Below are 14617 nucleotides of genomic sequence, written 5' to 3'. Positions count from 1 at the left end.
AACTTTACTCTTGTCTTGGATTTATCTGACTTACTCAGCTGGTCCCTGGTATGTCTATTTCACCTGTGGCAAATTTACTTTCTCACCTTCATTCTCTAAATACCTCATTTACTTCTGCCCTTCTTTCTTTGCTTCTTTTACTTCTCTCCACGATAGTCTTACTACTACTTTCCATACCATCCCGTAAGACCAAGCTAACATACCATTTTACTTTATCAGCTGTCCATTATTGTGGACTTACCAAAGAAACAAGTTCAGTACTTTATACCTACTATATTTTTATAGTACTATTGTTTTGTATTTTAAATCTCTATCCATAACAAGATGATCAGCTCTCTAAGGGCAGAAGTCAGTGTATTGACTTGTTTTATATCTCCCTTTTGCCTATCTTAGGTCTTAACTAAAAGCAATTATTTATGAAGCATAAAAAATGTTGAGATTATCTGTATCTTAGGTTTTCCCAAAAATAGGGAAGCTATAAATCACTGAAAACTTGAAGTAATTCCCTTCACTAGTTAAGTGGCTTTCCTAGTACTTAATTATATAAAAACATAATTCATATTTAAAATTGTATTGCATGGAGTACTGGGTGTAGTACATAAACAGTGAATCTTAGAACACTGAAAAAATAAAATAAAATTTAAAAAAATAAATAAAATAAAAATAAAATTGTATGTGAATCCATTGATTGAGCCCACCCATTTATAGAATGTGCTAGTACAGGGTTTGTAATTTTATCTGGAGATGAGCTAGAGGATTAGTAGCCAAAGACCGGAGGGAAAGCAGGAGAACAAGAGTGTCACAAAAACCAGTAATAGACAGTGTTTCACAGAGTTTGGAATGGTTCGATGTTTTGTATGCTGCTGAGAGGTTTGGTAAGATAATACCTACAAGTGTCTGTTGGATTTGCCAGCATGGAGAGGGCTGTTGGTGACATTGAGCACATTCCTTAAGTGAACTAACAACTTAAGTGAGGTGGGGGCTGGTACATGTGGGCTCACTGCCATTAAAGGCATGGCACATTCAAATTCTCTGACCTTTTATGTGCTGGAAATCAAACAAAAGAAACTTTTTTCTCTCTAGAGTGAGTCAGCTGGTGAAGAAGTGAAAAGTTAAATGTGGATACTTCTAAAAAGTTTCTTTATAAAGTAATAAAGTAGAATAAATTAAAATCATACCTGGAAGAAAATGGTAATCAGTGTAGAAAAGTTGTTCTTAGTAGAACATAGAGGAGGATTGTTTGATTTATGATGGACATTCTCATATTTCCATTGCAGACCTTTTCTGAAGTACAGAATCATAAGCGAGAACTAGGTATGTGCTTGAGGAAGATAGCTTTTTATGGTCTGTTGAGCCCTAGACATTTGGTAGAATCCAGTGGTAGGATGGGGAGGTTGCCAGATTGTTTCAGAGATGTAACATGCAAAAATGGGGTTTATCTCAGAAATACCATAGGTTATCACTGTATCTTTTTATTTGACTTCTTACTAGAATTTAATATTGATATAAAATTTAATATTGATATAAAAATATTCCTTCTAGAATGTGAAACACAGAAAATATGCAAGGTGGAAGGCAACATATATCCATAATTGTTTAAAGAATGGAGAGACTCCTCAAGCAGGGCCTGTTGGAATTGAAGAAGATAATGGTATGTATTTATTTATTTAAGTAAAATGACTTAGTAGAATCATAATTGTTCCGAATATTATCCATGATTATTCAAAGAAACGGTCCATTTTCTTTTGTTCCATCAGGTCCAAAATCCATGAAAATTAGGTGTAAAATAAATTTAGGGACAGTGAGAGATTAAGGCCAAACTGCTTTAATATCTGTCTTTATCAACAAGATGGCCTGGCCATTTCCTGCCTGTAATCAGATTTCATTCTTACATAGAACAGGTAATCCATTTATAGTTTATAAAATATTCCCAAACCACAAAGGACACTATTAATTTTTATGTATCTATTTGAAGTGAGGTTTTTTTTTTTTTTTGTCCGAGGGGTAGGTAGTACATTCACATGGTTTAAAATTTATAGGGGATATAAAAAAATATATTAAATGAATTTCTCATTTCCATCACATCCCTCATTTGGCCAGATTCTACCAAATTCGGATAAATAAATACTATATTATTTTAGGTTTTTTTGTGTCCCTTAACAGATGATTTTTTATGAATTTACAAATAAATAGGAATACATAGCTTCCTTTTTTTTTATACTATTGGTAATATAGACACTTCTGCACCTGATTTTTGTTTTGACTTAATAAATGCATGAAAGATTCACCATTACCAAATAAGTAGTTTTGTAAAATTAAATTGTGAAAAAATAAGGGTCTTACCATTTCACTTCACCTTTCAGTTAGTGTGTAATTGAAAAGAAAAGGAAGGACCTTTTTCACTTGTTTTTATTGATTAAACATACAGGAAATTGACTACTAGGAGAGTAATCACTGTAATCTGCATTAAAATTCTAGGTGATCTTTGTATTTTGTTATACAGATTTTAGGCATCTGTGAAAATGGTCATTCAGTGCACGAGTTTCTTAAACCATTTCTTAAAGGGTTAGATAATAAATATTTTAGGTTTCTAGGTCATGAGGTCTTGTGGCAACTTCTCAGCTGCTCTTACAGTGCAGAGGTAGCCACAGACAATATGTAATCAAATGAGCATGTCTCTGTTCCAATAAAACTTTGCTTAACAAAAACAGATAGCCAACCTGTTGGCCAGAGTTGACTGACACCAGCCTAATCCAGATCCTTAGATCTGTTTCTGTAGTGAATTTATTAAAAGATTTCCTAATATTGAACCATCTCTATATTTTGTAATAAACCTCATTTAGACTCTGTGTATCATGTAAGACTGATGAATCACAGACCTGTACCCTTGAAACAAATAATATATCATATGTTAATAATAAACTTCACTTGACTCTGTTTTGGGTTTTTTTAAATAGATTAATTTCACTACTACTCTAATGTTACCAGCTTTACATTAAGTAATAAACCTCATGTGGCTCTGTTTTTTGGTTTTGGGTTTTTTTTTTTATTATTATATTGATGGATTCAGTTCACTACTATATATTTAGGATTTTTGAATTGACATTCATGAGTAAGACTGGTCTAGTTTTCCTTTCGGGTGTCAATGTTCTGCTTACTCCATAAATATAATCTGAATATTTCTAGTATTTTTTTATGTTTTGGAACATTTTGATCACCTTAGAATCTCCTTTCCCTTAAATGTTTTCTAGAAATTTTTTTGTGAAACCAGCTGTTCCTGTTCTGGGGATGGCTTGTTGGCCCTACTCCTCCATGGGAATTAATCCTCTTGGATTTTTTTTTTTTTTCAATTTTCTCAATGCCTGATGAAATTAATAATTTAGTTCTTATGGGCCATTTTAGTGATTTCTACATATATGTGCTGTCCTCACAGTTTTTCAAATGATAGTTACATTGCAGTTCTGCATAGTAATATATTGTACATATTAAGTATCCATAACAAAATGTAACAGCTATGTTGAGTATTTCCATATATCAGTTAAGAATGAATGGGTAGCAAGCACGCACATGAAATAATGCTGAAATCTTTAGTCATTAAGGAAAAACAAATAAAGACTATAGCAAGCTATATCATACCTACTAGAATTTAGGTCTAAAATTGAACAAACCGATAGTCCCAAGTGCTAATGAGAATGCCAGGTAGCTGGAACTCTCACACATTACTCATGGGAAAAGAAAAGGAAAGCAGTTTGGCAGTTTTTTATAAAATTAAAAATACACTTGACACAATATCTGGCAGCCCCACTTCAAGGTATTTTTTTACCCAAGAGAAATGCAGACATATGTCCATATAAGCCTTATACATAACTTAACAGCAGCTTTATTTGTAATTGCCAAAAGTCGAAATAATTCAGATGCCATCAGCCACTGATATTTGCAGCAATATGGTATGGACTGATTTCAGAAGCATTATGCTAAGTGAAAGAAGCCAAACAGAGAAGGCTACATATGTATTATATGATTGTATTCATACAACTTTCTGGAGAAGGCAGTGTTCTCGGGACATAAATCAGGTAAGTTGAGTACTTGGGGTGAGCGAGGGGTTTACTACAAAGGAACATGGGAAAGGCTTGGGGATGACCAGAAGTGGTGGTTATACATTGTATAAGTTTTATGTCAAAACTGTATACCCAAGATGTGTGAATTTTACTGCATATAAATTATAGCTCAGTAAACCTGCCTTTAAAAGACAAAGGAGATGGGAGGAGAGAACAAGTGAGGAAGACAAGAAAACCTTCTTGTTCTCTTTATTATTTAGAGGACTGTTTAAAATGTTACAGTGCCATTTGGTGAAAAAGGTACACTACAGTTTTATATATGAATACTCTAAATTATTTTGCAGTTTGTCTTCTAGAGATGCAAGCTTTCATATGGCATTTCAAGTTAACTTTTTGTTATCTATTTGTGAAAAACGTTTCATGATATGTCCTTAACTAATGTTACAATAGTCTTTTTCACAAAGAATTTTTCTTACAGTCATTTTCTGTAATAAATACCTTGCATTCATATAGTGCCTTAAAGCTTACAAATCATTTCCACTTATTCATACCCTCGGAAATCCCTTGGGACTAGTTTATGTTATTACTGTTGTACACAGGAGTAAGTTGAGATTCCACATGGGTTAGAGCCTGCCTAAGGACATAGAATCATGAAACAGAACTAGAACTTGAATCCCTGGCCCTCTTATTCTGAGTCATGTGTCTTTTTGGTATTTTATTTCTTCATTTTTTTTATACCCAGTGCCTGTGTTTTTTACATACTTCCTTTCCTACTTTAATACTGACCATAATCAGGAATGTTTTATGTCTGTCCTACTGTTAACAAGTGTCCACAAGAAAATACCCAAGATCTTCAGGCTTTAAGCAAGAGTCACCACAATGTGGCATCAGCCTACTTTACCAATTTTATTTTCTGTTCCTCTCTTGTATTGTCTTGGGTGGGTCAGGTTACCATAACAAAACACCATAGACTGGGGTGGCATTCATTTTCTCAGGGGTCTAGAGGCTGGAAAGTCCAAGACCAAAGTGGAGCAGGGTTCTTTTGCTCTTGAGTGCCTACTTCCTGGCTTTCAGACATCAGCCTTCTCTTTGTTCTCATATGACCGAGAGAGAAACAGATCTTTCCTTTCTGTAAGGCCACAATTCTATTAGAATAGGACTCTACCCTTATGACTCTTTAACCTTTGTTACCTTCTGAAGAGCTTATCTCCAAATATAGTCAAATTGGTGATTAGGGCTTGGTCATATGAGTTTTGTGGGGACACAGTTCATTTCATAGGACCTATATATTCTCTTTATTATAGTCATAGATGTTAAGAGCTAGATGAAAAGAGACCTTCATCTCTTTCGTTAACTATAAAACCATTCCTCCCTCCTAAATTGCTTATCTTTTTTTACCTATCTGAATCCTGCCTATCTTTGATGTTTTCCCCTTTGTCTAAATTTCTGCAGAACTATTTTATGTATGTATATGAAGTCTTATAAAATATATAGCACTTAATAAAGTACTTTCATAGTTTATGTTAATATTTGTTATTTATGGAACGCTCGGTATTATCGGGCATTGTGCTAAATGTTTTACATATATTAGCTGATTTAGTTCTCATAGCTTTTGAAGGTGGCTGGGCATTTCTGATCAAGCTCTAATAACTAGTTAATGAAACTCAGCAGTTGAACCCAGACCTTCTAATTCTAAAGTCTGTGCTCTTATTCTGCATTTAAGCAGATGAATTTTTTCCCTTCAACCAGTTTTACAAGAAAATTTCTCAGCCAGTCATTAAAATTATTAATTTCACATTCTCTTGAGACCATAGTACCAACATTACAGGGTACATTTCTGTGCTTCAGATACGATTTAGAGACCTAAATTTGGAATGAACTCCCACTTCCCAGGACATATCCTTGTTCTTGCATTTTTAAAATGTCATTGTTTTTCATTCATTTTTAAAGAAACTTATTTTTTTAATGTCGTTTTGTCAGCATTTGCTGGGTACCAGGAATGAATAAAAGACATGATCCTTACAAGAGCATACATCTTCACGGGGTACAAAAGTTTTAATAAGCAGTTATAGTATATGGTAATAAGAGATTGTGCCTGAGCTGAGTCTCAAAAGAGAAGTTGAATTAAGTTGGGTAAATGAAAAGAAAGGATGGTACAAATTTTTAAAAACAAAGCAAAACAAAAACACTTCAAAAGCAGCAGGGAGGCAGATTGAGATCTGGCTAAGACTGTAAAATCTGTGTGTGGGGGGGGTGATTTTTGAGAGTGAATTGGAGAAAGATAATTCTGCAGATTGTGAGAATTCAGGGGCTATTAGTGATCTAAATTATAATAAAACAAAAGCCTGGGTGAGATATTGACATGGGGATAAGGAGAAGGAAATGTAATCAGTAGAACATAGAACACTTTAATGAGGGAGGAAATGGATGATGATCCCTGAGTTTCCAGCCTTTCAAAGAAATGACTAATACAAGGTAGCAGGTTTGGTGGGAAAAATCAAGAAAAGATACTGAGATGCTCATTTGATTACTACATGCAGAACTCCCAGCTGCCAATTATATACTCATCTAAAGATTGCAGGAGAAAATTCTGGGCTAAAAGAATTTTGGAGTTGTCAACCTAAAAGCAAGAGATGAAGCCAAAGTAAAATGTTTCTTCACCCAGGGAGGGTGAATAGTTTAAGAACTAAGGCCAAAGATGAAACATTTCTTCACATTCAGTAATTACATTAAATTGGAAATTGAAGCTGAACCACTTCTCTTACCTGATGATATTTAAGTAACCTTTACACACACATATTTGTAGTGAATATAATCATATTGTACTTATCATTACCTTCTAACATCTGATTTGGGAGATATTTCTTGTATATGGTTATACATATATTCTTAAATACACCATGCAAATAACGTTTTTTTTTTGTTTTTAACATATTTGGCTTTAGTAGCATTTCAGATGTGTCATTTTAGATATATTAATATGCCTAATAAATAATCAGTGTTATTTTTTCTAGATATTCTTTCAGTGACTTCTAATACTAACATTTTCAACTTATGTCCTTGAAAGTGTACATTTTAATAATTATCATGAACTCTTCTGTTGTGATATGGTTGTTTTAGGCTTTTTATAATACTAACTTACTAGATAATTAGATACATATAATTTTTGTTATGTTTTCCAAAAATTAAGCTTACATGGAGCTTATAATTTTTTGCATTATTTTTAATCAGTTTTTATAGAGCCTCTAAGTAGAAAATTGGGAGTTACGGAATACCAATAATCCTTTAAAATCTAAAGGAGAATATTTTCACTGTATATTTTTTCAAAAGAACAAAATGTAACCTGGTAATTTAATCAAGTGTTAATGTCATGACATCTAACAGTGTCTGCTCAGAAATGGTTTATGGCTCTAAAATGGTTTATGTCCTTAAATCTGAATGTATAAGAGAAAAGCCTTCTTCAAAACCTTGATTCTTCTTTTCCGAGTATACCATTATATTCTCTTGTGTTCTTAAATTAACTCTAGGGGTAAAATGTATTATGTTTAACAAAAGTCTAATTCTCTGTTATTCTGAAATTAAATTTCTAGTAAAACCATAAAAATAATGGATATTACACCTTAGAGTAAGAAAAAAGGGAAAGATAATTCTGAAAATACTGCTGTGTGCAATTAAGTCATATTATCAAAAAGTACATAAGGAAACCATATGATTAGTACAAAAACAGTGTTCCAGGAAAAAATAAGGCTCAACTGAAGGGAATTCTGTTAACATTCAAACTCTAGGTTTACATGTCTGTCAACTCAGTATCTGCAAAATGATGCTATTTTTAACTGGTTATTATTAACCTATATTTAATAAAAAAGTAATATTTTTATCATATTTCTACTAATTTAAAATTTCCCTCTTTGGGGAAACCCTAAGACACAGTTAACTTCAACATTTTTTAGTCTCAGTAAATATTTGCTGCTAATTAAGACCTGTAATTGCAGAACATAGGAGATATAAAATAAGCCAATATATTAGTCATCTAAAATGTAATCTTAAAGTTCCCTAATCTAGTGTTAATGTCATAGCTTTTTACAGTACTTCCTCAGAAATGGTTTATGGCTCTACAGTAGGATATAATTTTATACATATATATATATACTTTCTAAAGTATTTGAAAATGAGTTGAAGAATGCTCTTTTGCTTCTCAGTACTTCATTCAAATCTGTTCAGTTGATTTAATAATCTCCTTTGTGGCTCTAGTCCAAGATTAACCACTGCATCTGACTTTCATGTCTCCTTAGTTATCTTTAACCTGGAATGGTCCTTCAGCCTTTCTAGGTGTTTCTTGGCCCAGTGTTTTTGAAGAGTACAGGTTAGTTATAGACTGTCCCTCAATTTGGGTTTGCCTGATGTTGCCTCATAATTAGATTACAGTTACATGCTTAGCAGAAATACACCAGCATGAGATTATGTTTCCTATGTCAACACCCATTGGAAGGTTGTATAATATTGGTGAAATATTGGTCATATTAACTGATCACTCAAGTAATGTGGTATTCTCTGGGTTATAACACTTTAAAATGATTTTCTTTTTGTTATCAATAAGCTGTTTGTGTTACTAATAAGTTACTGGGGAATAAGTCCCTTTGAGACCATGTAAGTACCCTGGGGTTTTTTTTTGTTTTGTTTTGTTTTGTTTTTTAAAGATTTTATTTATTTATTTGACACAGAGAGATCACAGGTAGGTAGAGAGGCTGGCAGAGAGAGAGAGAGAGTGAGAGAGAGGGAAGCAGGCTCCCCGCCGAGCAGAGAGCCCGATGTGGGACTCGATCCCAGGACCCTGAGATCATGACCTGAGCCAAAGGCAGCAGCTTAACCCACTGAGCCACCCAGGCGCGCCAAGTACCCTGTTTTTAATAAAAAATTACCCCACAGTCTTTAACATCTACTGATACAAATTAAAGTTTACTGTTTGCTTAGTATATAATTCAGTGACTCAGTGACTTTTGACACTCACACCCTCTAAATAAAAAATATTTCCATTATCCCCCAAAATTACCTCATACTCTTCCCAGTCCATTCCCACCTTGAGAAACAACTGACTTAGTTATTTGTTTAATCAAAAGTTAGTTCTGTCTGATTAAAACATTGTGTAAATGGAATCCCATGGTGGTGTTTTGCACCCAACTTCTTTCAACACTCTATCTGTGAGATTCATTGGTGTCTTGTGTAGCAGTAGTCCACTCTTTTTTACTGCCGAGTAGTATTCTGTAGTATGGATGCCATAATTTGTTTATCAGCTCATCTGCCAATGAATATTGTGGCTGTTTCTAGTTTGAGGTTATGATGAATTAAGCTGCTTGACATTTAAATGCATTTTGTGTTTAGACATACTTCACATTATATGTAAAGAGGTGGCGTGTGTTTCATCCTGCTGGGTCAATAACCAGAATAAAATTGTTGGGATATCTATCTATCTATCTATATAGATAGATTTTTATAGATAGACATTTTCTGATTTTTATAGATAGACATTTTATAGATAGACATTTTCTCATGTATCTATATAGATAGATAGATAGATATCCCAAACCATTTTCTGAAGTCAGTGTACCATTTATACTTTAATCAGCCATGCATTAGAGTCTGTCACTCTGTGTCCTTGCTAGCACCTCGTATTGTCAGTATTTTTAAATTTAGCCATTCTGATCCATATATAGTGGTTTTTCATTGTGATTTAATTAGCATTTTCCCCCAATGGCTAAATGATACTGAACTCTGTTATATGTGTTTACTGGATGTTCATATATATTTATTTGTGAAGTGTCTGTTTAAATCTTTTGCCTGTTCTTTTTTGTTGTGGTAAATTCTACATAACAAAGTTTACTATTTTAATCATTTAAATGTACAGCTCAGTGGCATAAAAAGCACATTCATATTATTCAGCCCGTCACCACCATCTAACTCCAGAATATTTTTATCTTCTCAAATTGAAACTCTATACCCATTAAACTATAAGTCCCCTTTACCCTATCCATTCCTAGCCTCTGGTCACCACTGTTCTGTTTTCTGTCTTTGTCTCTAGGTACCTCATGTACATGGAATCAGACAGTATTGGTCCTTTTGTGACTGGCCTATTTCATTTATTGTAATGTCTTCAGGGTTCATCCATGTTACAAGATGTTTTAGAATTTCTTTTCAAACGCTGAATAATATTCTATTATATGCCTATACACATTGTATTTATTCATCCATTGAAGAACATTTTGGTTGTTTCTACCTTTCAGTTGTTGTGAGTACTACTGTGACCATTAACAAACTTGACCGTTTTTCGTGGGTTGTCTGTCATTTTATTATTGAATTATTTACAAATTATGCATATAAGTTCTTTGTTAGATGCATGTTTTACAAATATTTACTACTAGTCTATTGCTTCCCTACTTGTTTTCTTACCTTCTTTTAATTACCAAAAATCTTTAATCCTGGCAAAATATAGTTTATAATTTTTAAAATTTTTATGGCTACTTCTTATGTCTTATGAGATCTCTATCTATCTCTACCTTAAAAATTCTTTCATATTTTTAATCCTGAAGACTTATCATTGGAGCTGTTACTTTTGTTTGTGAAAGACCTTAAATTTTTTCATGCATACAGTGTGAGGTAGGCTGGATTCAGGATTCTTTCCTCCATAAGGATAGCCTGTTACTCCAGCACCATTTGTTAAGCATTTTCCTTTCCTTGTTGAATTTCTTCGGTTCCTCTGTCAAAAATTCAATTAACCTTTTAAATATGATTCTGTTTCTGGATTCTATTCAATTACGTTGGTATGTTTTTCTAGTTGGTACCAATGGCACACAGCCCTCCACCTTTTTACAATAAACCTTGGAGTCAGGTGGCATAAGTTCTCCAACTCTTCTCTTCTTTCTCAAGATGTTCTTAGCTATTCTATGTCCTTTGATTTCAACATAAATTTGGAGTAGGTTTTTCAGTTTCTATTAAATAAAAAACAGCTGAACTTAGGTTTGATACTGCACTGAATTTATAGATCAATTTAGGGAGAATGGGTACCTTAACAAAATTGAGTCTTTCATTACATGAATATGGTGTATCTTTCCATTTATTAAGCCTCCATTAATTTGTATTGATAGTATTTTGTATTTTTCCAAAGTAGAGATTTTTTGCCTCTTTGGTTAAAATTTGTTTCCAAGTATTTGGTTTTTTTCATTCCTTTGTTTACTTTTAGTGTATGAAATATAATTGATTTTTGTATAATGATGTTGTATTGCACAATCTTGCTAAATTTACTATTCTGGTGGTTGTTTTCAAGATTTCTTGGGAGTTTCTTTGTAAATAACCATGTTATCTGCAAAGAGAGACAGTTACGTGTCTGTTACTGGATTTAGCTACCTCAGCTTTTGTCTGCTTGGTATTTAATAGTTTATCCTTTTACTATAAGCATGTCTGAGTCTTAAAGCATATCGTGTTTCTTGATGTGGATTTTGTTCATATGTTTGTTTAGTCTGTCAACATCAGCCTTCAAAATAGTGTTTGGTCCATTTAATGTAATTATTGCTAATCCTAGATTTAATTCTGTCATTTTTATCATTTGTCTTCTGTTAGTTCCATCTGTTTTTGTCTCCTCTTACAGTTTTTTTCCCTTCCCCCGCCTCCAGTGAGATTTTCCTCTTTCTTTCTTTTTTTTATTTTTTTAAAGATTTTTTTTTTTTTGAGATTTTATTTATTTGCGAAGAGAGAGAGAGCAAGAGAGGGGAGAGGTCAGAGGGAGAAGACGACTCCCCATCCAGCAGGAAGTCCAATGTGGGACTTGATTCCGGGACTCCAGGATCGTGACCTAAGCCGAAGTCAGTTGCTTAACCAGCTGAGCCACCCAGGTCCCCCGAGTTTTTCCTCTTTCATTCATTATGACTACTTCTTTCTCTATGTCCTTGAACATATTTATAGTACCCGCTTTAATGTGATTTTTTTTTTTTACTAATTTTGATATCTAGGTCATTTGAGAATCATCTTCCCACCCACCCACCCCATGCTTCTATTAATTTTTATTGTTGATAACATCTTGTAGCTCCCCTGCATTTTCTCATCTTCTTCTTCCAAGTTTTTGGTTCTTGTTCTAGCAGGAAGTTAACATGCCTGGACTCAAACATTGCCTGTCTTTCTTTCAGCTTTAAGGCTATTGCTCTCACTAGGAGCCTCTAGAATCCCCCTGGAGTGTGCATGCATAGTTCAGGGTCATACAGTATTTAGTTGGGGTTTATACACACACTTCAAGGCTCACTTCTTTTGCACAGATTGTTGAGTGTGTGCAGGTGAAAACCCACATGAAAGCAAACTTTACCTGGTGAGATTTTCTCTCCAAAAGACCATCTTTACTCTAGTTTCTACCAGCTTTTAGTCACTTTCTAATGCCTTTAAAAAGTAGAGGGAGGGGCTCCTTCCCAGGACATATAAATGTTAGAGTTCTCTAATATAGGAGAAAATTATTTTAGTGTATATAAAGTATTAAATACATCTACAAGGTTACTTAGTAAAATGTGTATCTCGGAATAGATAGGTTTATTTTGGTTGATTAAAATTATCTACATTGAATATGTAATATATTATCAAACAAAAAAACTTATTTAAAAATTTGATAGGAAATAAATTGATTTCGGAAATCTCTTGCTCTCACTTACATTTTAAATTATGAGGATTCCCAAAAATGACTGTCATTTTAAATAGACTGTCACTATTTAATTTTCCCAGAGTAGCTTTCAAATTCAGCTAGTAAGATAGTATATTTTAAGTCTGAATTTCAGAACTTAAAAACACAAAGTCTCTACACTTAATCTTAGCCAAAAGGCCGAGAAGTGATTCTATACAAATTCTCTTATTATTCCTTTCTATGCAGGTAGCTCTGTGAAATCTCATTCCTTTGTTTTTGTTGATTAACCTAATACTTTGAACAGCAAACACATAGGTAGTCATTTAATGGCTTGTTGAATGATGAATAGAGTAAAGGGCAGCTGTCAGAAAAATAGGCTATGCATAGTATAAATGTGACATGTTTTGCCAAAAATATCATTTATCATAAGCTTAAAGAAAAGATTTTGTAGAATTATAAAGTGTTACCTTGAAGTGACAATCATATTGTCAGGCACAATTAAGTGATTTAAGGAAAGAAAACAATTAAAACTATTATTTTAAGAGCTAGAGCCTGCTTATCAATTATATTAAATAGAATTGCATCCAAACATCTGTTTGTCCTGTCTGTATAGCAAAATAAGAATGTTTGGCATTTTTCTTTCAAAATACCTAGTTTAACTTTACATCTATGTTATACAATAGATGTTGAAGAAAACGAAGATGCTGGAGCAACGTCCCTGCCGACTCAGCCACCTCAGCCGTCCTCTTCAGCTTATGATCCAAGCAGCATGCCATCAAGCAGCTTCACTGGGATACAGATTCCTCCCGGCGCGCACGCTCCTGCTAATACGCCAGCAGAAGTGCCTCACAGCACAGGTAGGAAATGAAAGCTTAACAAGTTTTGAACTCTCCTCTCATAAATGAGGACTGCACTTTATAGTGTGTTTATGCCTAAGCATGATAAGATCTTTAAATTCTATTTGAGCCCACAAAACAATGTTACATCCTTTTTGTTGAAGTTTGAATGTTAACTGTCCTTTTGTTTTTTTGAGAAATGACCAAACATTTACAAACATTACTGTAAACTTTATATTTTTTTACTAAGAATAGCTTCTGTGCTTTTCGTGTGTGGTGCTATTTTCTCTTTCTTCCCGTCTGTTACCATGCCCGTCACCCTTCACTGTTCAAGAGTAGCCCTGAGGTATGCGGGTCTTCTGTTATAATATGTTTTGATCAGTGTTCCACTGTGTCAGCAAGATTTGATTTTTCTTGCCTTATTTCCTTAGGACCCAATCTCTACCCTCAACGTAGATACTATTAATGAAGGGAACAGACATTGAGGCACACAGTCTCTGTAGCAGTGGAATCACAGATAACTGAAAAGAAGGGGTGTGGGTTAATTCTTTTAATATTATAAACACTTGACTGAAGGAAAAAAGGGAAGTGATAGCTACTTTGAATAAATCAGCATTGTATGTCTGTTTCTCATGGAAAAGATCTAACCACACTAGTCTCTAGTAACCAGTCGGTGTCAGTAAATAAAAGATAATATTTCAAACTGCAGATACTGTTCCATTTACTTGTATTATTGACAAAGTGTTGCCCTTACCTTCAAATAGAAGGGCATTTAAAGCCATAATTTGCATCTTGAAGTTTTTCCAAAAATTGTTCTTAAAATATTTCTTTTATCTCAGCATAAATGTAATCTGTGGTAGTAAACTGTACAAACATTTCAAAATAGCTAATTCATAGGATGAAAATCATCCTTTGAGCCCTAATTTCTAAGGTTTCTATTAAGTACCACACCATTACTAACTTTGAAATTTTCAGCCCCAGTTTAGGTGATTTTGCATGAGTTGCATAGCATTTAAGTTTTCTACTTGACTACCATAACACCAGTTTTTATTAGTTTCTTTCCTCCTATT

The 14617-nt window shown here is 33.6% G+C and overlaps 1 protein-coding gene across 1 annotated transcript in view; it reads left to right on the top strand.

The window, feature by feature from the left end:
- Positions 1–14617, top strand: part of VTA1 (vesicle trafficking 1) — a 64878-nt gene that overhangs the window by 38735 nt on the left and 11526 nt on the right. The window contains exons 5-6 of the mRNA XM_082730858.1: positions 1543–1651; positions 13395–13568. Coding sequence (XP_082586984.1) covers positions 1543–1651; positions 13395–13568 — 283 coding nt within the window. The remainder of the gene's footprint in view (positions 1–1542; positions 1652–13394; positions 13569–14617) is intronic.

The sequence above is a fragment of the Mustela nivalis genome, assembly GCF_964662115.1.
Source record: "Mustela nivalis genome assembly, chromosome: 5".
Classification (NCBI taxonomy): domain Eukaryota; kingdom Metazoa; phylum Chordata; class Mammalia; order Carnivora; family Mustelidae; genus Mustela; species Mustela nivalis.
The sequence above is the reverse complement of the archived record's forward strand: the minus strand, read 5'-3'. Positions and strand labels throughout refer to the sequence as shown.